The sequence below is a fragment of the Spea bombifrons genome, chromosome 8 (genome assembly GCF_027358695.1).
Source record: "Spea bombifrons isolate aSpeBom1 chromosome 8, aSpeBom1.2.pri, whole genome shotgun sequence".
Lineage (NCBI taxonomy): Eukaryota > Metazoa > Chordata > Amphibia > Anura > Pelobatidae > Spea > Spea bombifrons.
The window spans coordinates 40012384-40036114 of record NC_071094.1 but is presented as its reverse complement, the minus strand read 5'-3'; the positions used below and the strand labels follow the sequence as shown (position 1 = coordinate 40036114).

Genomic DNA, 23731 nt, shown 5'->3' with positions numbered 1-23731 from the left:
TAATATTATTTGGGGAAATATAATATATATGCTTTATATATTATAATAAAAGGTACATAATGGTGCCATTCAGTGTTTTTTCCCCCTTTTTTATTTTTGGTGTTGACGTGAACGTAGCTCTTCCCGAAACATAGCTGCCCCACGGATCTCCCTTTCTCCTGCTTCATATAAGAGCTAGGAAAGGGGTGTGACCAGAAGAATAGGGCAGGAATGGGGTGTAACCTGGGCAGGGAGTGGGTGTGTCCAAAATGCTGCTTCCCTATTGCATACCTCCCAATTGTCCCTCTTTATTAAGCTATTTGAGACTTTAGGCCCCAAATACCCCTGTATTACTTATGTCTTATGTGATTACATAAATAAATATCCAGAGGTCACACAGAGAACAAATTCTGCAAAGCCCCACCCATAACCACGCCCCCTAAAACAAAAATGCCCCTTTTTGGCCAATTGAAATCAAGCACACACGCTGGGTGATCGGCTCTGATTTCTGAAGCCTCCTGGTGAAATCCAGAAAGCTTCAGAGAAACAAAGTATCTTCTTGGACGCTTCCAGATGTTCCAAAGTTTAATAATAAGGAATAGAACTCGGTGCCTGCATCTGTTCTTATACAATGTGCAGTTTCACAAAGCTTGATAAACGGCTCCCCATAACTCCTCAGTAAGTACCCTGCTGTGTTCTGCAGCCGAGCAGACCAGGCATTACCGACCATTTGTCTAACCGTAAAAAAGTCTAACTTTAAATCATTGACTTCTGTAGGTCGTACTCTGCCTTCATAACAGTACCTGGTAACTTTTCTTTTGAATAATCACAGTTGTTGAAAGAATAAGTCAGTACTTCGTCAAGCGGTGTGTATTTATTGGGACAAAGCGAGGTTTCCGAGAGCTATGCTTTAATTTTCAAGCCGAGCAGTAATAGGAAGGAGGATTATTGTTCTTCAAAGTTTCTAGTCTTCAAGACAAAAGTCTGGTAGATACGGTTTTCTACTGGATTGTAATGTTCCCGAAATTTTATGGGTTATCCAACATCAGAAAAACCTGTATAACATGTATAACTTAAATAATGCCTCAATCTATTCCGAAAATAAATCTTGTAACGGTGAAAAAGTAGAACCCAACTCTCCGCATTCACTGTTACGTAGGACCATAGGTCCTAACCAACATCTGATCTTCTCCAACACCTCAAGACAGAATCTCCATATATGTTTCTGTGCATGGTAGGCAACGTTAAGACAGCATGAACCAAAAGATGGATGACTGAAAAGAATGTTTCCAAATGTAACAAACACATCATAATACTCGCATCCTTCTTTCCCTGACGACTCCAAAGATTATGTGCTAAATATATTTTGAAGCGCTATGTTTGATAATTACTGAGCTCATCAATAATTTGCTAGAGCACATCTTCTACATAAATGCTGTTCTTTACGTTGAGGTTGGGTTTAAATTCTTTTTTTCCCCTCAAAATATTTTTTTATGAAATAATATTACTCTTTTACCAAGTGATTTGTTTTAGTTGTTGTTTGGTCGGTGGAATGTTCTTCACTGTGGACCATCCACCATTCTAAGACTAGGTGTTACCATTGTCACTTACGAAAGTGTCTTCTGGACATTTCATCTTTTTATCTGACCCCATTCCTGGTAAGTTTCTCTCTCTTGATACTTTTAGAGATTGAGGATAAAAAGTGATTCGGGAGCAAAGTTTGAAAAGCGGTTTTATTGCCTTAGCAACCAATGGAATGGGGCAAAAAAAGCAGGAAACGTCTCTCAGGTTGATCACTTTCCAGACTTTGTGCCATAAGTGCAATTGCATGTAAAGAAGAAGGATAGCATTTGTCACATTCTCATAATTAAATATAAATTAGAGCCCTATAGCCCTTGGTGCCCTGGGTGACTTTAACATGGTTGTCTGGTTTAGGTCCTTTCCAGTCTGATTATGGAACTTTGGGCTGATTTTAAATTAGTTTACAGATTCTAAACTTCAAAAATATTTTTATTCTTTTTTTATTTTACCCAATTAGATTTGTTTTTCTCTTTAATCCAAGCACTTTGTTTAAAATTCCAATAAAGAAAAAAGCTCTACAGTTGCCTTCCCTCTTCAGAGGTGACTGTATTGTTCCTTTATAATCCTGTCTTCTCTAAAGTAACTGTGTTTAACCTAAACTATTAATTTACCTCTCATGCGCAGCGTTATTTCCAGTTTCCTTTAACGGAATAGTTGCACCTTAGCACTGACAGCACCCATTAGTTCTTCCTTTTTTTTTGCACCCCCCCCCCATTTTCCTCTACACAATTGTGCACATTATAATTTACAAATTAAGTACACAGCGTTTTCACCTCGGGTCTCTTGCCAAGAAGAATCTGCACGTAAAAAGAAAAAAAAAATATCTTTGTATCTTTTCATAAAAAGATAATTATAAACGTTCAAGAAAAAAAGAAAGGTAATAAAAAAAAATGGAAGGGGGGGGGCCGTGCCACAACGAAGCCACCTTTTCTCTCCTCTCTCCGGTAGTTTGATGAGTGAAGAGTCTGAATTCGAAAGACAAAGCAATGCAATTTATTTCGCAGTAACAACATGTCAATGGGAAAAGCATGACACGTACACTTATTAAATGTAGAAACTTTCAGCGCTTAGGGAGACTTAAGACTATATTTTATTTCAGAAAACTTTAAACCAGGGGTTTTTTGTTTTCTTCTAAAAAATGTACTAAAGCAGACTAGTTGATTGCTTCGATATAAAGGGTTTCGGTGGACTGTTAAATATTACAACAATAAAGGCAATACGGCAACATCTTATTTACTATTATTCATTCCTTTATTCATTCATTCATTCTTTCATTCTTTCATTCTGTTTGATATAGAATCTGAGCCAAATGCCTATCCCATGCAGGCTTTTATTCCCTCACTCCCCCACTTCTGCTGGAAGGCTGTTCCACTTATGTACCACCCTCACAGTAAAATAAAAGTTCTTTACATTACATCTAAGACTCCGAAGTTTTAGAATGTGACCTTTTGTTCTAAAATTTCCCTTATGTGCTTACTTAAATTGTGTATTTAAAGAGATACTCCAGCCATCGTGTACTCACAATGTTCTTCTCTCACCCCCTCTCCATCGCCTCTTCTCCAAGATCAATAAAAAAAATGTTCAAACCGTGAATGTAAATAACTTATTGTGAATATATTGGGAAATAAAATATGGCAGAGGGTAAGTGGACGTGGGCACATTCTGATGTTACCTCCTTTTTTAACGTAGGGTATGTACCCAGAATCACTGTGCTAATAAACTCTATGGAAAATGTTATTAAAGCCTAAATGAGAAGATAATGATTCCTCATTATGTATTTTAATTATATCCGCCAGCTTTCGCTGGACAGAATAGAAATCATTTTCATATGACTTTTGTTTGACCCACACACGTAGAGATTGTGTTACACGTTGATGTTATTTTTTTTTTTCCTTCCTTGAAACAAAAGTGCCTCCAAAAAAAACGCTTAACCCCTTAAGGACAATGGGCGGTCCCTAAACCCATTGAAACTAATGCATTTTGAGCCCGTACATGTACACGCTTTGTCACTAAGGGGTTAACGACAAACATTACATAGAGTTTGTAAAGAACCTCATAGTTTGTAAAGGTTCCAAAACGAAGAAGACGGCGGCTCACAATTGCCACCAATGTAAATTCAATTACTGCGTCGATAATGTTCGACCTTCTCGGCCTTGGAGATATGTACGTAGACTAAAACACGTTTTGTTTCAGCCGCCCCCCCCCAAGGAAGAGACAGAGGGGTTGAAAACTGTCAGTCATACAATAAGATGTGCTTTTGTGATAGACACCATCACAGGTTGTAGAACAAAGCTCCACCAAGTGGGAATAGAATCTTACAATCGGCAGACAACTCCCACAGACTGTGTCACTTCACAGGACCGAATGTATTTGTAATTCTATGTGTTAAACCGTGTCGGGAATGAAATATTTAAAAGATCTTTGATTTAAACGCTACATTCAAAGCAAGACCAAAGGCATGCAGATGCAGCTTGGGGGATTGCGCTTCTCCAGTTCCAGGAGATACCTAAAGGGGGTTTTGAATGGACCGTTGACCTGTCTCGATTTCAGATCGGTTCTCAAGTGGATAATCTGTTTTTCTTTAATCTATAATCACTGTTACCGCCTCGCTGGCTTGAAAACCTACCCATAGCACAGCTTGGTTTGTTATATGTTGTGTTTTTTTTTAAATTGAAAATGGAACTGGTAATACATTTTTTATTGAATTAACTGCAGGTGCGAGGATACACGCAGACTATCACCAAAACTGATTAAGATCTAATTTACAGGGAAAAATGTCATTGGGTTTCTTTATGCATCGTTGTCTTGCCCATAACATCATCCGCCTCTAGTTGCCTTCTGGCTGTGTGATCCTTACTTCATAAGACCCATAACTTCCATTTGGGGTTTTCCGTGGTCTTGTGATAGCAGGGGTCCCAAAATGAATACAGATACTCACATTGAAGTTACCTAAATCCTGTGTTTCTTAGCTCACAATGACCTCAAAGGGAGGGGGGGGGGTATAATGACTACTATATAGATTGTCCTAATAAGTATTTTAAGCGTTAATATTTTTGTTGGTTTCAGGGTCGGATTATGCTCAGATTTCCCAGGCTTGGTCATCACAAATGCCATCTGCGGTCACATCCTTAGATGCTGACAAAATAATAAAAAAAAAAGAAAAAGAAACATTAAATTTGATGACAGATAAGAACCATTTGGCCCATCTAGTCAGCTCGTTTTTCTTGCCGCCGTAGGACCTCGGGCCTTATTTGGTCCTTGGCTTATTGTCTTATATTTAGTGCAGCCTAATGCGTGTCCCATACATGTACATGCGCCAGAAATATTCGATATTATGTCAGGGTGAGACACACAGAATCCCCGTTCTTGTGTGTTTTGTCATTCTAATTGTTCTGAACCAATCAACAAGCATCAGGGACTTCACAATAAGGGGGATATTCCGACAACAGGAAGTCTCTAACAGGAAGTTAACACGGCTGCTCTAATTGTAAACATAAGATGTGTTTTTAATGCATTTATTTTTTTTTCTTTAGTGTACGGACCCGTACGTTGTAGAATTTGGAAAATATGACGGATCTGCTTTAAAAGAGGGGCCCGTCTTGTCACCTTGAAACCGATCTATGTTTTAATTTTTTTTTTCTTCTGTAAGGTCACGCAGAGTTTAACTACTCTTGGCACGTTGGAGCTGCTTTAATAAATGCCAAATGAAGGAGATTTTGATTTCGCCATAATGCAATTTAAAATGAAACTGTTCTAAAAATAAACCAGAGATGTTTTTATTAAGAAAGATCTTAAAACTACAGAGCAAGAATTTAATATGTAAAAGTATTTATCTTTTTTTTTCTTCCAGATATGCCCTAAATAGGCAGTAAATTTAAATACTGCGGCTCAGATAATGTATCTGAAAAACAATCAATCCTTTAAAAAAAAACAAAAAAAACATCGATGATGAGAAATAAAATAATATGATCCACCTTTGTAGAGCAAGATAAAAAAAGAAAAGAACAATATAATTCTAATATGCGTTAAGATGACATGATATAGGGCCTGGATGGGCTTTTCAACCCGACTCTCAGGTGGAGGAGAGAAGGGGAGTAGAGGGGGGAAAGAGAGTGGAGGGGGGTAGAGGGGGGACAGAGAGTGGAGGGGGGGAGTAGGAAAAAAAAGGTATGGCAGGGGAAAAGTGAGGGAGAGAGAGAGAAAGGAAGAGAGGAAGAGATAGAGGTTGAGATACAGATAAGAAAGGGAGAGGGTGAAGGAAGAGGGTGAAGGGGGAGTGGGAGGAGAGATAAGGAGAGGGGAAGAGGAGAGAGAGAGAGAGAAAGGGTGAGAGACAGGCGAGAAAGGGAGAGGCTGATGGGAGAGTGAGGGGGAATGAGAAGAGAGAAAGATAATTGGAGGGGGAGAGAGAGGGCGAGAGACAGATGTGAGAAAGGAAGAGTGTGATGGGAAAGAGGAGAAGTGGGGGAGAGGGTGACGGGAGGCACGGAATGTTTTTTGGCATGTTATTTTTAATATATATATATATATGGTACTTTATAGTAAAGGGGTCCCCTCAAAAAGCCTGGGGGCCACTAACCGACCATCAGATTTTCTACTCCAGATAAAATATATTTTTATTTTTTCTATATAGTCCATTGTGCTAAAATAACAGATGATATAAAATGTGTTAATACTAACTCACCGCATTGATGACTTTGTGTATTTTTTTTATAGTCGAACAAGTGTATTATTTACAGCTCTTTAAGTAAAACGAGAGAATGAAGGCAAACGCACCTAATATATTATTAGAAATAACGTAAATCCCAATAGGATAACCTGACAGCATGCGTTCCAGATACTGTATTCATCTGCTAATGTTAATATATTTTTCTGTGTTACAAGATAACTCTCCAGGCAAAGAAGAATTCAATATCTTTGTTGTATAATTACTAATGTCTTTATATTTATTGTTTTCTTGGAAAAAAACATGTGATATCACAAGCATGATATGAATTCAGTGCAACATTAATAGCTTCACAAAGTATCGAGGCGACAGCATTGCCCAAAGTCGGCTGGGGTTTGTTCATTATAATAAATATTTACCTTACTGGCACTCATCCACCCAACACTCCGAATATCTCTTAAATAAATGCTACCTTTGTTCTAGGAGAGGCTTCTGTAAGGGGAGGGTACAAGTCCTGGCCACTATTTCTTTCCTCTTTTGGCTACAAAAGGCACATGGGTTGATCGGTCCCAATACCTTCTAAACTTGCTGAGCATGACCCGCTTCATCTTTTATTTATCACTTTTCATGAGATGCATCACTTGTCCTACTTACCTATTTTACAACAAAATGGAATGTGATGCTACAATTATTATTAGTATTAGTAATAATAATAATAACAAGAAGACTGATTGAATATCCTAATGTTGACCGGAGGAGCTCCTGAAAACCTCATCTTTTGGGACATCTTATTGTTCACAACAGGGCTGGCCCTAATTTTAAGCCTTTTCTAGTGCCCCCTACATGAACCTGCTTCTGATACGTAGGAAAGAACTAGAGACTTGGTACCCCCCATCCGCAAAGCAGCCCTAGTTTGCCTATACGGTGGAGCCAACTTATCCCCTCTACTGTAGGTAGTTCTAACCTTTCTGGACCCAGTTCCATTAGGCCATATGCATTTCTAAAGGCCTTTCTTTTGGCCGTTACTAGACCATTCGACTGGCCTTATTTTCTGGGCTTGAAGTTTTGAGCCTCCTGCTAGGAACACTCGGGATGGACACAGACCACTAATTCTGTGTCATGGGATGTAATGGTTGTAGGTAACCGTAGAGCTTTGACTCAGGTATCTTGAGGTTTCTTTGGTCTCCAGTGCTGCTGAAGCCTTCATAAAACAGAAGGCCACATGTCCTATACGCACCAGCTGCCGTTCGCTTGTGATTTATGTGGTTGGGTTTTGCATATGTTTTTCTTCTCCAACAGAGCCAACGAAATGTTACTCAGAAGAGACATCTGATGTTCCAGAGTATCAACTTCAACTATACTGTAGACTCCGTCATCTCATAGGCTTATAATGGATGCAGCCATTACTTCCCTTACTTACCGTCTCTTTATGTTACAAGATATTTTCAGAGTAAATGTTTCAGCGACCTTCCGCCGTCATGGAGTAATAGTGAATATGCGTTTTCAATGGGTTCACAGTGAGCTCGATTAGAAAGTTCCCATCATTAAAGAAAAAAAGCTTATTAGGGATCCTTTAATACTAATTATCCTAGAGAGATATTCCGGCAGCCCCATTGCTAATTGACATTAGTATAAAACCCTCCAGTGTGCCACTAATGCAGCTTATTATTATAACCCTGGCTCTCATCGCAGCCGGACACATTTTTGGGGGTAAATGTGATGCTAAAGGGGGTTCGCTTCCCAAATTCTATTCTTTACTATAATTTTATATAAGTGAACCGTACATGTTGCATCTGCTTAATTGTTCTGTATTTTGCTTACACTTAAAAGACTTCTAAAAAAAAAGAAATTGTTCATTTAAATTACAAGAGACAAAAAAAAAACCTAATTAAACAAAGATTTAAAAAAACATTAACAAACAATCAGAGCGCAATTAAACAATAATGACGTGATTATCCGTGTCCTGGCGAGTGGCATATTGCAGCGATCAGTTACTTAATCAATGTTTTTAGCTGAAAGAGGAAGCCGAAATCATGGACCTTTTTAGCTTTCGCTGATTAAACGGCCTTTGTCGAGCTATTTGAGTTCAGAATTCAGAAAATAAGAGCATTACACGGGCTGGATGTTTTTATACACGAGATTCCCAAACTGTGTTATCTGTAGGGAGATAATCTCAAAGCATTCATAGAAAAATGACCAGAATTTTTAACGGAAATCTAAAAACATTTAAGAGGGAAAAAAACTCTGTATATTTCTCTGATTATAAAAGTTTACAAACTTTCTTTAATATCGACACATTTTTCAGTTTTTCTTTAAAAATAAGTTATATTTATTACGTGTATATAGTTTTCTTCTTTTTTTGAAATTACCGTTGTATTATTCAAGAGCGGTAGTCAATAAAAATGATTGCCTGGCTGGGATTTTTGTAATAACGTTGTCTATAATTTTATACATTTTAGGGAATTTAACCATTAATGGAGAGGAAATGAAAGATTAATGGAAGCCGCCCTGGAAATGCATTAAATACTGGATTATGAATGCGTTTGTATAGATATATAAACATATTTTATTCATTGTAGTGTTTTTAACGGTTTCCTTTCTGACGGTTACTTGCCTTAGATTAGATACAGCACTTCTGTCCTTCGGGAGTGGAGTGCGCCATTTCTTTGTGTCGCAGGGCGATGGACTAGCGTGAGCCGCCATGTTGGTGACTGCTAGCCATATCTGGGAAATTTCCAGGTTGGACCCAAAGTCTCCAGGGAGGCCGCTGCTACTATGATCTCTAGGTCGTTCTCCTCCTTCTCTGGGCAGGGAAGAAGCATTTAGCCACGCTCTCTTCCCCGATTCTCCTTCCACTCCTAGCTTATTTAAGGCTATCACTTGCCTGCGGCCAGCCTCGTCCTTGGCAGCTGCGGTAGGCTTGGACTTGCCAACAGGGCGCTCTTTGGTTGTTGAGGAACTTCAACTCTCATCATGATAAAGTCAACGGTATCCTCACTTTTTCAATATAAACATTAAGCGACTAGCAGCCCAACAACATTCAGCGCCATCTGGTTGCCTGTTCCAACACATCCAATCTGCGTCATTCAATATATTTAACACAATATCATCGTTTTTTGATGTTTTTTGATGTAGGGGTCAGTGTTCTAGTTTTATCAAGTCCCCCCATGGGCAGCAGTAGGGGACCCTGGTACTCAAAGAGTTAATCTGAACTATAATTAGGACTCCTTTTTTTTTTAACGTAATCTGCCAAGAGGTTCCCATTAGCTGAACAGATCTAAACACTGTAAATTAGTGCAACGCAAATATATATATATAAAAAAACACTTAAAAAAAACGTAAAAAAAAAAAATGCTTACCGCCGCGATACCAAAACGATGTCCAGTCATTTACATGTAGATTAACACGCTGCTATAGATTGAATACTCTTAAAAGGTAATCTAATTTTAAAAGTCAGATCTCCGCAGATAATGAATAGGAGCGTGACCATATTGGATTAAAGGCTTATCTCCTACGGAACGCCATAAATTACAATTGCAATAGTCGGATAAATACGGAGTGTAAATCAATTCCCACTGGTGTAATAGTTATTAGACTCGCCGAAATTGTGATTGCGCAGCCCATTTGAACACGTACCATACATCATCGCACATTGTTTGCGGGGAACGTCTCTGCGATATACAAATTGTTATTCATATCGGATGTTGAAGCCTTAGTATTGTTTTCACTTAACGATTCCAAGGAAATTAGTCCGGCGCGACGCGCATATCGAAGGGAAACCTCATTCGTTGATACGGTATATCTTATGCATTACTCTTGTCGGGCTAGGACTTTAATTCCTACTATCCATTCCCCTTTATTGTCATGATTTATAAGGATTGGGCAGTCCTCATGACAAGTTCAGGCCGTGTCGCTGGATGGAACAAAGTATGTTTTTCAACAATACTACATTCCTTTATGAAGAATTGTCTAAATAGTAAAATAATAATGAAAAAAAATAAGGATTGGATATAAAATATAGCGTTCCCTCTGGTCTCCTGCACACCATTACCAGACAAGAGCTTGGTGTCTCTTGCAGTTGATGGTTAATGAATGTGAATGTTTCTCTGACAGTTGAAGTTTCACCTGGAGTCTCCGGGATCTGCTTTGCTTCCAGGAGGCTCTGGGTCAACGTCTTCAGTCTCTGGATTAGGAATTTGTTTTTTTGGCGGGCAATCCTGCCACCCTTCTCCTGCGACCCGTTAACTGCTCATGGCTGGTGATTATTGCCCTGTCTACAACTTTCTGATGTTGTTGAGGGTTCGTTACGGTCCACCTAAAATTTCTAGAGCTCGTCCTGGACCACCTACACGTTTGTTAAGAGTATATGGCCTGCCAGAGCTCATTAATGATAAGGAAAGACCTCCATATGCGTATAAACCCCACGGTCTGATAATTGCCTCAACATGTAACAACGCTGATTGCTCGCATATAAAGTTTTCGTTTTTCTTTTGGAATTAACGACCGCCAGTAGAGCATCTTAATATTATTCTTCCAATAATTTGCAAATTCAACATGTGCGGATTTGTTAGGGTATCGCTTTCTGGAACCTTAATTTAACTCAAATCCTCGGAAACGTTATCCATGTTATTCCGTAGCAAGAAAAAAAAAGGCCAGCTGGACGTAATATTAATATTTTTGGTTTGCAATCCGTCAACTATAAAACTTTTGATTCAAAACACTACTATTTTCACTGCTTATCCTCGGGGATCCTCTCTGTAAAGGCTAAATGGGTTCTGTTTAGATATATGGAGTCCAACTATAAAGATTGATCTGCTGAACTATAAATGGACTAAGTGGCTGGGGAGAAAACACAGGTCAGAGATGCCTACAGACTGGCTGGTGGACAATTTGAGACATTAAGCCATAACTGTCTATGGACAGGGGGCTGCCCTGGTTGGCAGACCTTCATCAATTTCCCAGCTCAATGGCCTGGTCAGGGGGGATCCTCTGATCTTCTTAACTGGTCCATAATCCACACGGCCTGCGAAGAGGAACATTGAGGAAGCTCAAGGGGACGGCAAAAGGAACCATCTTGGTTTAAATTGGAAGCTTGGGTGATATACAAAGAGGTTGGATACCAAAGACGTATTGTCCTTCCTAATATTACTAACAATTCTAATATTATAAGTTGGTAAAATGTATATATTTACTTTACCTACAAACCCCCGCTCCCGAATTACTGAGGAGGCTGTTGGGCTCCATGAATGGATTTCTCGGTGGTTTTCTTTGCCGAGTCAGTAGAGTTATGGTCCAGATTTCCAGCATTCTCTGTGATATATCACTCTCCATGATAAAAGTTGATTTGTAGATACAGATGTTATATTGCATTGACTTCTCGAGAAACGCGCCTTGCACAAATTACGTTACGGAAAAAGCAGAGAGACGTTCTACATAAAAAATGTATATATATAGACGTATTTTGTTCTATCTCACACTAAGGATTCAAATTTGAAAGCTGGGTTTATGAGCTCCTTGTGGCCTGGTGGAAATATATGAGGGTCTGATAGTTGGGGTTAACACTGTTAGCATTGCCCTAGCTTAGCAAGCAATCCATCTTTCAACGTGAAGGCGCAATTGGAATCCGAAGCCCCCTCTGAACCTTTTCCCGACGTCAAAATGCATTGTTGCAATTTTTCCTTGGAGGGAAGTAGATGAACCTGCATTATTACACAAATAAAAAAAATATAATAGCGTTATTTCCGATATCAGGAGCATTGGCTGGAGAAGAATAAACCCCTTGAATGTAATAACATGGATAGGATAACATATTATAGCAGGTCACGCCTGGGTATTGGATTTAGTAGGTGGGTGTTACTGGTGGGAATATATTTTAGTTATTTTCTAGGAATGTAAGATAATGTTTATAACTTATTTATGAATGAATTGGGTGAAAACAAACATATTCTGGTGTTGAAATTAAATCTGCTTTCCCAAATCCTACATTTTCTATACAGTAAATAAGCATATCAAATCATGTTTAGAGACACAAAGAAGTGATTTTTTTTAACTTATTATTATTTATTATTTATGTAATTTTTACTTATTAAAAACCGTATAGATTTGGGAAAGTTATGTTACCTTTGTGTTATTGGTATCCGCATGATTATTCCTCCCCATTGAGTTATCTCCCCCATATTGTTAAGTTACTGATTATTGTTGATTATTTAGTCAATTTTATGGAATTAATAGGTTTATGTAGATAAATGAAGGAAACTATATGTTTTTGGTTTCCCAGCAGGGTGATTTTTTTTTAACTTTTTTATGAGCTATAAAAATAACCAGACAAGCAAAACGTCATCCAAGTGTGTGTTTCAGACGCCGGGGTCTATTCACTAAAGGCAGAGTTGACAGGACAGTTTAGAAGAGCTGGTTGTAACGTCCTTGACGATACATTATGAAGGTCCAACGAGCGTCCGCTGCAGGAAGATCTTAGCTGGCCATCTATAATGTATAGCTAAATCAGTGAAATATCTCCTGTGCATTGAACTATACATTATACAGGGCCAGCTCAGCCCTTCTAGCTGGAGGAACCTGCCAGCGTTGTGCCTTCATAATGAATAGTGAAGTGAATAAACTGATCCATTAGCGCTCTGCGCCTTATCTGTAAGCTTTTTAAGTAATGAAGTACTTTGTAAGTAATGAAATTTAGCATTGAAGGGTTTTTTTCATTTTTATCCAATAAACGTCCTTTATTTGTAGAACTGTAGGTTTTTGCTGTAGGTATGAATGTGATATTTGGGTAACTCGAGCGCCACACTGTGTGATTCTTTATGGCAATGCTAAAGAAGTCCTGCTTATCTGATGATAGATTTTCATGAGTCACAGGGTCCCTCAGGGTGATTAAAACTGAGCCATTCTTTTTTTTTTCTTTTCAGCGAGGCAATATAATAAGGATTGTATACTTTGTGAAAACTAGAATTGATTTAAAACAGGCAAAAAAACTCCATATTTTTTATATTATTATTATTATTATCTTTTATTTATATAGCATAAACAATAGGTGGTCTCACAGCTTCTGATTCTGAAACCTCCAGATTCCAGTAGATGAGGGTCTTGGAGTCTTCTGTTGCTCTTTTATTAAATAGGATGTTCCCGGAATTTTCTGTTATAACTAGTTGCAAATTCAAATTTCCCTCACTTTTACAGAAATTTGGGCTAACGCAAAATAAAAACACTTTATATGGCCAATATGGAGTTGCTAGGCGTGCGATATTGTACTTGTAATAAAAACGTCGGTAGAAGTTTCCTTTTAGGCATCCGTGAATGAAGAAAACTAAAATATCGATCTGTGATTTGTCTCCGCAGCTCTCGACCAGGAAGGCCTCCGAAGAGATCGCTTGGGGTTGCTATCCAAGACAACGCACGTTTGCTGCCGCACGGCGTTCCGGGTCTCTTATCGCCTGGACTTATCTCCCCCTCGGGTAATAAAACCTTTTTACATGGTCAGTTCTTTCTACTCATCCACTGGAAATAAACTAATATTGATTTAACTCGCTTGATCTCAGGCTTCCCAAAAAAAAAAACACACAGCGGCCGCTGAATTGCTACTTACTGAAAAAAACAATCGTATTTGGCTTCCTGTTTTTGTGAAATGAAGTGAATACGAGATTACATTGTGTTACATTTTATTTAGAGAGGCAGAAAATGTGACGATAACATTGAAAATATAGAAAACAGGGCATAAAGTTAGAACACGTTAAGACCTATTGGTACAGAAAGAAAGGGCCTGTTCTTCAGAGCTTACAATCTATTGTATTGATAGCACGGAAGATAAAATGCTGCATAGATAATTGCTTTTACATTTATAACATTATAATTAAGTCATATAAAGCTGTTTGTAAAGGGTCGGGACTGTATTATATGCGCAAATGTTACTTGTCTCTTGAAATGTTTCTTGATAATGTCCGGGGTAAGGGTGAGTGGTGGCTGGGAGTGGATGATATTTTGTTTTATATATTTACTGTTATCCTTTCTTATTCATACTAGAGGTTTGGGTACTCTCTGCAAGCTGTGGGAGTCTCAATGGCATTTAACTTGGCCTACTCTCCACCCCATTTGGCCCCCAAGCTCTTCTTCACCCCCACATGAGACCATGTGTCATATTACCTTTAATATATTAATATATATATATATATATATATATATATGTGTGTGTGTGTGTGTGTGATATGCCCTGTATATTCACAAAATATAATAGATACAGGACAAATGCTTATATAAAAAAATACATTTTGTGACATATTGGCCTTAAAGTGAATCTCAATAATGTAGTAAAATCAACATTTTCAAATAAACCAAATGTTACACTTATAATGACCCATTTTTTGAGCGAGGGCCGGTTCTATTTCCGCCATAACGTGGGATTCAGCGGCAGCTGTTGTTGGGGAAACACAGAAATGTAACCACAGTATTCCTGTCCATTCGGGAATTTTTCTTTTTTTTCTCCCCGGCGTGTGAATTGTTGGTCGTGACAATTCTGCGGTGGCTTGCTTTGATATATACGACTAATAAATTAATATGATTGTATTAATGAGCAGCACAAGCATTGCCAAACTCCGGTAGTCCGGCTTTAATTCTTCCGCAGACTTTGCATCTCATTCTTCTCCTGCGGTGAAGGGACCACGGCTAACCTACACATTGTCACCATGATAAATGACATATCCCAGGGTGCATTGCTCTCCATCTGCTCCGTCCCCAAAACAACACAAATCGAGAGAAATATTTAACCCAAACCGCCTCAACCGGCACTCGTATTACCTACCAATAACTGCAAAAATAATATAATATATGCACGTGCCCCGGCGAACCTGTTATTTTTCTGTACTAATAAATGCTTTACTGGTTTCCTGTCCTCTGGGGAGGAATAGCAAATTATCACATTTTAAGTAAACACAGGATGGTTTGAAACTGTACAAGAATAATACGTACCATGTGCTTTATTTGCTTCCGAAAAATGGCGTAACGCAAACAAATAACAGCAATTTTCGCACCACAATTTTTTACAGATTTTTTTTTTTTTTTTTTACACGAATTCTACTTTTTCCTCCCCTAATGCCCCACTTTTCTAGGAGCTCACAATGGGCTCTGAATCTCTAAAAACCATGATAATGTGTACTTCATCTATAAGTTAAAATGTGGGGGGGGGGGTTCTGCAGAATGAGACCTCGCGCATGCACGGAAAGCACTTCCATTGATTGTAGCGGGAGCGCTTTCCTGCCACCGATTGTATGTGCATCCAAACAGTAAAAAAAAAAAATTAAAAACGTTAGCGTTTTCTCCCGGCTTTCTGCAGAACTGATCTTTTATTATGAAATATATTAACTAGACTCGCCGAGCTTCGACAAACATTTAAATGTAGTCCTGCTCTCGGTTTATTTTACTTGATTAAGTGCGAATAGACAAATATAGCATAAATTATGCCTCTCGTAAATGTTATATATTCAGGAGCATATGGCATGAGGTTTTTTTTTTTGCAAGTCAAAAGGAATGCGTAATTAACATTTCTGCCATGTAACAGCGGTGATTTTTGGAGATGTTTTCACATCTCCAGCGGGTTTAGAAAACTTTAGAATCTTGCAACGTTTTCTGTAACTGCACAAAGGTGGATTTAAAAAAAATAATAGGATTTTATTTTAAATAACGTATAGACACTATTGCCTCCGAGTAGGCCCTATACTGGGGCATTTCGTGGCCTTGCTGCTGCATCTGCTGCACAGGGATGATTTCTGTGGCTCATGTTTGGGGGAACCGGGCAGAAGGTTTTCCTCCCCTGAATGCTCCACAGTATCAGACCGTACGATGAATGGGACATCATCAAGACACGGGGAATGAATCCTTCTCGACTCTAGCCATGAACGCCAACCTTTTGGCATGGAGCACCTGATGGTCTATGCTGAGCATGTCCTATGATATCCAGAACCCACATGTGGTTCACTGAGTCATTGCTCCTTCGCACCATGAGTCCACCATGAGTCCTGGAGGACACTTGGCCTGAATGCCACCACAGAGTTGCACCTGACCCCATGCATGGGAATGTGTCTGGATTTCACGGCAGGTTTCAGAAATCAGAGCTGATTACGGGCTTCATGGTCAGCATTGTCTGCCCGATCCATGCCATGGTTCTAGTTACTCCCTATTAGTCAGACCTATTAGTGGCAAGTCCTACCATCATATGTGGCTATTACCACCTTTCTTTCCTGTCCCCTCTTCCCCTTCTTCTATAAAGATTAGGCAAACGGAGAGGTCTACAGGGCTAGCCCTGGGAATTTCCCATGAATGCCCATTCACTCTCTGTAATGATTTCACCGACGCAACATTTAAAAAGAACACCTGTGCACAGGGGCGCTTGTAAAACTGGTGGCTAACTGGTGCCCGTGCAGTAGGATTTGGGAGCCCCGTTGCTCCTCTTGGATCGGCCATGCCGGTAACCTGTGTTTTCTCGACGCATACAGTCTGTGCAAATGACTTGGCCCGGGAATCGCAGAGCAGGTGACTTGATTGCATCGAAATTAGGCAGAAAATATCCTTTTCTGGCCACTCGAGTGAATCAGTCAAATTATCGAGTGGCAAAACTAATTCAACGCCTTGGGCCATCAGAGCTGCCACTTCCTATAAGTCAAACCTTCACTTAGTGCGAAATTCCTTTTTTTTATTATTTTATACTTTTTCCGTTAACGTGCATATTCTGACATTTACCAAATACCTGCGCCATGGATGACCAGGTACAAATCCCTATTTATTTGGTTGACTGGAGGTATAGTAGAAAATAACCAGTTTTTATGTTTGAATTTTTTGGTTTTTTAAAAAAATATATTTTTGAAGCTGAGGTTCTAAGCTCAATTGTCATTGGGTGATTTGATTAATTTTATGCTCCTCCATATATACATATATATATTAGTCCACGGGAATCTTGTTGCTATGACAATGTATAAACTATTTGTAGTGTTTGATGGATAAACTCACAATAGACGGGTCTAAACAATTAGGTCATGTAATTGACTTCTAAATATGAAAGGCAGGGTGGGCAGATGCACGGTTCTGCATAATTGTCTTAATTCATTCAATTTCCCATTGTAATTTAAAGCAGCAAATTGAATGGAATCTGCTGAAAACCATAAAATAGATACATATGATTGGCAGATGTCTGCCGGCTGCATTGACCGACATCGAAAAGACTCCACCAGATTTAGAAGGTCATTGAGTTAGCCACATTCTGGCTTCCCGAATCCCATTATATGTATCTTCACATCCAATCAAGGTAATGAATGAAAGCAAAAGGGACTAATGTCTGTTCCTGTATGTAAAGTGACAGTAGCTGGGCTAAACCTGAGCCAAAACGGGTTAAACTCTTCATCTCCATTAGCTCCTTCTGAGCTCCATTAGCTCCTTCATCTCCTGAGCAATGATTGTATATTGTAAGTACTTTCTATGCATGTACTGTATCTAACCTCCAGAAAAGAATAGAACCATAATACTTGGAGAGAAGCTGCAGCTCCAGGGCTGGAACAGAATACCCCCTTCAGTTGTTCAACACTTTGTAGCATTGTTTCGCTGCTTGGGGGTCTTATTGGAATCCCCCCCGGAGCATTCACTGCCCAAGGGCTGGAGCTGACAGGCGGTAAATATATCACATGCCATGACGTATATTCTGCCGAACATATCTTCTACATGGCGAACGGGTGGGGAAAGGGGCATACGGGGGCTTTAGCAGAATCCCCTCCCCAAGGATCTTCAAAGGGGACACCACAAGAACTGAAAGTAATCTCTCAGCTTTCATATCCATTAAAGTGCATACCATCCCTTTAAAGGGTAGAAGGGAGGCGATAATGATCGCAGGATCCTAACCCCGTTATATGCATGATATATAGCGAGCAGCATGTACAGAGAGAAGGTACACGCTGACGCTTTACTTGAAACACTATCTTTTTCTTAGAGACATTGAGTAGTGTCAGTGGACGCAAAGTAGATTCACTTTCCCGGCTTTCATAATTTTTTAAATTTTTTAAAATATTTTATTTCATATTTAAAGTGCTGCATTTTGGGCACTAATTAAAGGCTATATATTAATTATTATCTCGCTTGGATGAGATTCTAAAATCTTTCTTCCCTTCTTGACTCAAAAAAAAGACAAAAAAAACCAGTTTTTATAGAGTGGAATGTAATCCATAAATTTTTCTTGTTTGATACAAAATAGTATATTATTTTATCCTATATGTCCTAAATGTAATCTCTAAATATATAGCCTACAGAATACAGCTTTATCCGCTGTGCGCATTGCATTGATATAGTTCTTGGCAACTTCATTAGAACAATGATAATGTAATATTTAATAGATAGCCCAGCAGCACCCCCCCTTTGCTATATTTGTAGATGACGGGTCCACTTTAAAGTTCAGCCACGTATTTTTTTTCTTCTTCGCATGACAGGTGTACTTAAGTATGATTATATAATTTCAGCCGAGCAATCATGCCGATGACAGCGACTTTCCACTAATAGCTGCGAAACAAAATAGTAACATTGAAGCAGCTTATTAAAAAAATGTGGTTTGTACACAGAGAAAATAAATAAATTATATATACAATGTATAGATATAATAAATTAATAATATAATAAATTATATATACAATGTATATATATAATAAATTAATAATATAATAAATTATATATACAATGTATAGATATAATAAATTAATAATATAATAAATTATATATACAATGTGTATATATAATAAATTAATAATAATAATAATATAATAAATTATATATACAATGTATATATATATATATAATACATTTTATATATATATATATATATATACATATATGTGTGTGTTTAAAGATTTTCAGATATGTTTAACTCTTTGAGTGCCGGGTTAGGTATATATATATATATATATATATATATATATTGATTTCATATAAGGGGACAGTATGACCGGTCTCTGATGATCTGTTCATTAATAGGATCGTACAAAGAATGAGACGTTATCCGTTCAGACTTTAAGAAAGACATTTTTAGCAGTGAAAAGATGTGGAATTCGCTAGCTATGTTGATCAAATTCAATATATATCAGGCTGGGGGATTATGGGGTATTCTGGAGGATTCTTGTCGATCCAGTGAGATATCAGATTTTTGGAATCAAGAATGATTTTTTTTAACAATTAAAACTGACAATACACAGAGTACAATAGCATTAAGACTTATCATACATACTGGTACGGAAGCCCTTGTGAGCTTACAATCTATTAGGAGGTGGAGGGGGGGGGTGAGACAGAAGGAGAGGAACTGCTTGGGCGAGGATGATTTGATTGTAGCGAGAAGTCAGTGGCCTGGAGATCTCCAAGGTGTAGAGAACAGATGGTTTCCTTTCAGGATGCAGGCTGCGGGTATCAGGAGGATAGACTCCATGCTTCTCTAAACAGGTGTTTTGGGGAGCACTTTGAAGTTAGAGTAAGTAGGGGAGAGATTCCAGAGAATAGGTACAGTGAGGGTAAAGTCTTGGATACGCCAGTGGGAAGAAGGGGTGAAAAGCGGTAAAGAAGGGGCGAAGAGAGAGAGAGAGAGACAGGTCTTGGGCCGCACAAAGGTTAGAAGAGTGGAGGAAAGAGCAGAGTTAAAGGGGGCGCAGTGTTGTCGAGGCCTTTGTATGTAAGGGTCAGAAGTTTTAATTTTGTTCTGGAGAGTATGGGGAACTAGTGAGGCTGCAGACGAAGAGCGATCGGATAATAACTTTAGTCTGGCAGAGTTGTGCAGAGTGGATAGGATTAGTGAAATGGGGATGCCAGGTAGTAGGGAGTTGCAATAATCCAGGCAGGATATCACAAGGGCATGTGCGTCCTGTTAGCAAAAGGAAGTATATTTTGAAGGTATTGATCATGGGATTTGAATGTGGGATGTAAAGGAGAGAGCAGAGTCATGGGTGACACCAAGGCAAGATTATGAGATTCTCAACAGTGATGGAGATACCAGGAACTGTAGATTTAAGAGAGAAGGGAAGATGGGCATCCATTACCTGTATTTACCAATATGAAATACATGGCTGGCCTTTTAGAAACTAATGCCAGAGGAGACGTAGGTCTATTGCACCCACTTCCATATGAACTTGGATAGTAATGAAGGCGCGGAGCTGGCAGTGGACCTCTTCTCTCGTCTGTCACCTACCACTATTTATATGTTAGGACCAGCCTGACAATATACATATTTACATATACTTGATCCTCCATTCTCTGTCCTGGAGAGAAATTCACGTGTTTATATCTCATTAAACAATCTCTTGATGTTTCCCAAAAGGTATTCTGCTAAACGCTCGCTAATCCCACGGCTCCAACAAGCGAGGCCCGTAGAATTAGGCCAACCACTGCTACAAATAACTATATGAAACGGTAATCATTGCTTTCCAGTCTATTATTAGATTACCTTTGCAGGGACTGCTTGTTTTTTTTCCCTCCTGTGAGTTGATGCATAAATGACATGTTTTACCCTCCGATAAATCTAGCAGCGGAATGGCTGTGACATGATGTTCGTACGCCCGAGCCCCACGACGCATTCGCTTTGATTGCCGTAGTTGTTTAAAAGCAGCTTTGAACTATTAGAATTTAAAGGCATCGTTTTACACTGAGTCTGACTCGGACACAATAGATTATACGCGATGTTAAGAGGGCCCAGAGCGGACAGACGTTCAAAAGTTTGGGGTCACTTAGACAATAACCTTGTTTTTGAAAGAAAAGCTAATTTTGTCCCTTAAAACAACATAAAATGGATCAGAAATCCAGCACATATGGGGTTAATGTTGTAAATGACTGATTTTTAATGGCATATCTTCATAGGCGTACAGAGACCCTTTATCACTCCCATCACTCCTGTGTTCCAATGGCCCTTTATCACTCCCATCACTCCTATGTTCCAATGGCCCTTTATCACTCCCATCACTCCTGTGTTCCAATGGCCCTTTATCACTCCCATCCCTCCTGTGTTCCAATGGCCCTTTATCACTCCCATCACTCCTGTGTTCCAATGGCCCTTTATCACTCCCATCACTCCTATGTTCCAATGGCCCTTTATCACTCCCATCACTCCTGTGTTCCAATTTTTATCTCTCTCTCACTCTGTCTGTCTGTCTGTCTATCTGTTTATGAAGCTACAATAGCTGAGCAGGTATATAATAATAGAACATTTTAAGTATCTCTCATACTCGGGACATCCATTTAATAAAAGTCCCCCAATACTTATGGCCGTACACTCAGTTAACTCTTTGTGTACTTGAAATATGAAATATGTGGCTCCTAACATGTTAACGTTTCTTCGATAGACATACATCAATGCTGTTAAGATCATGAGTGTGCAATCATACTTCCAAACATTCACATTTTTGTGGGGGTAGTCCCGATGTTTGGGTACTGTCCTATTTACGTGGGTCCTGTCCCGTTGACGTGGGTCCTGTCCCATTGATGTGGGTCCTGTCCCATTGACGTGGGTCCTGTCCCATTAACGTGGGTCCTGTCCCATTGATGTGGGTCCTGTCCCATTTACGTGGGTCCTGTCCCATTGACGTGGCTAGTTGTCCCACTGTGCTGTTTTTCCAGGTGGTGCAGATCATGATTCAGTTTAAAGGGCAGGAGCCAGAGGAGCGGCACAAAACTTCGAGCTCCCATAACTTCATACAGAGGACCAGCATGACCAGGAGGCCACTAATATACATTTTACTGTATTAACTATGTCTGGAATCTTAACACGTTAAATACATATAATCCACAGCTTCTGCTGTTGGTTTGTCACATAAGTATCGGTGACAAAACCTTTATAAACCTCACTTCTGCTTGTAACGCTGCCGAACAGTCACAGAATTCTGGGGATGAATAATAAAGACGGCTGCATTCTTGGTTATACGGAGAAGTCGGATGTTTGAATGTACAGATATAGTCGTGGTGCTGTCACTTTTTTATATATTTTAACATCCTGAAGACACCGCTTCATGTTTGCTTTTCATCTGTAAGGAATGCCGTGGCAGTGATTGATGTTTACAAATCTACTTAAACACAATAATTAAAAAGCAAGATTTTCGAGTCGGCTTTACGAACATCCTGGCACCACAAGCCAGGAATTAAAATATACTTTTAAAGTACTGTAAATTCTGCATGGATATTTATTTTACCGACATTCTTTCCCTTCCTCTTCCGATTTATTTTTATTTATTTTTAGGCTATAATCTTTTCTTAGCTTCTTAGGGATGCTCTTAAAAGTAAAAAATTATATTTTCAACTTGAAACTTAAAAATATATGATCTATAGATATATTAGTTAGCAATATAAGTTTAATGGGTGTTTAGACTAAATCAGAGATTTAGAGTTATCTTCTGTATCTTTTATTTGGAGTTCAAATAAAAAGGTCCAAACTTGATGGTCTCCCAGTTAGGATATTTCGCTTGCAGGCAATGTTATCGAGGATTCTAGCTACATTTTCTCATACATGGAATCATTTGTCTATCAGTGATCTATAAGCTTTCTTTTTACTCTTCTCTAGATTACCGAAAAAGGGGCAAAATGGCATAAAATAAAAATAGAAGTTGACAGCAGATAAAACCTATTAATCCCATCTAGTCTGCCCAATTCTCCTGATGTGAAACCTTTGTCTCAACTTAGATTCAGTATACCCATAAGTCTATCCCCTAAATGTTTAAATTCCCACTCTGTATCAGCTTCTGCCCCTGCTAATGGGAGGCTGTTCCACCTATCTACCACCCTCTCAGTAAAGTTCCGTATGATAACTCGTGACACTGTGACCACGGACAGGTGGACCAAGTTTGAATAGTGTGGGATCAGACCTCAGTCTCGAATAACTTACGTGTCCACTGATTCTTAATTTTCCACGAATACCATTTATCTTCATTTAAATCAAACTTTCAGATTTAGCAGGAAAAAAAAAACCCTTGCGCATCCGTCCGCAGTGCCTATAACATTTCCGTTCTGCTTCTTAGATATTGTTTTCTGCCCCAAAGGAACGCTGGATTAATTTTCATTTTTCGTTTGGCACAGATGTTGTCTCCTGGCATGTGGAATAAATCTAATATACACCTGTATTGTAACGTGTTCCGTATGCTTTAATGCATTAACTAATACCAAAGCAGATTTCTAATGACTTCAAAGGAGACCCAAATCACATTCAGGCTGGAGCCTCGCTATTATTTGCTGTGTTTAACTTACTCTGATTTGGATGCAATAACAAATGAGGCTATTCCAGTGATATGCGCCGACATATGTTACAGGAATGGCGTATAGCTCACGTACGTCTGAGAGATGTATAAACACTTCCAGTAATTGTAAACACAACTCACGCTGGATATTACTTGATACCGGCACGGATTTAGGATAGGTTGTGGCCTTTGTCTCGATGGCTCCTTGTTGTGGGTATCACGGTGGTTTAGATGGTGTCATAGTCCTTTTCTTCCACGAGATTCTTTACACAAC

General features: G+C 39.0%; 1 protein-coding gene across 2 annotated transcripts in view; it reads left to right on the top strand.

The window, feature by feature from the left end:
• DACH2 (dachshund family transcription factor 2) overlaps nt 1–23731 on the top strand; it is a 207602-nt gene that overhangs the window by 92413 nt on the left and 91458 nt on the right. Inside the window, exon 2 of one of the 2 annotated variants that reach the window (XM_053473074.1) lies at nt 13574–13689. In XM_053473074.1, coding sequence (XP_053329049.1) covers nt 13574–13689 — 116 coding nt within the window. Of the gene's footprint in view, nt 1–13573; nt 13711–23731 lie in introns of both variants that reach the window. The other variant, XM_053473073.1, reaches the window with a different exon arrangement.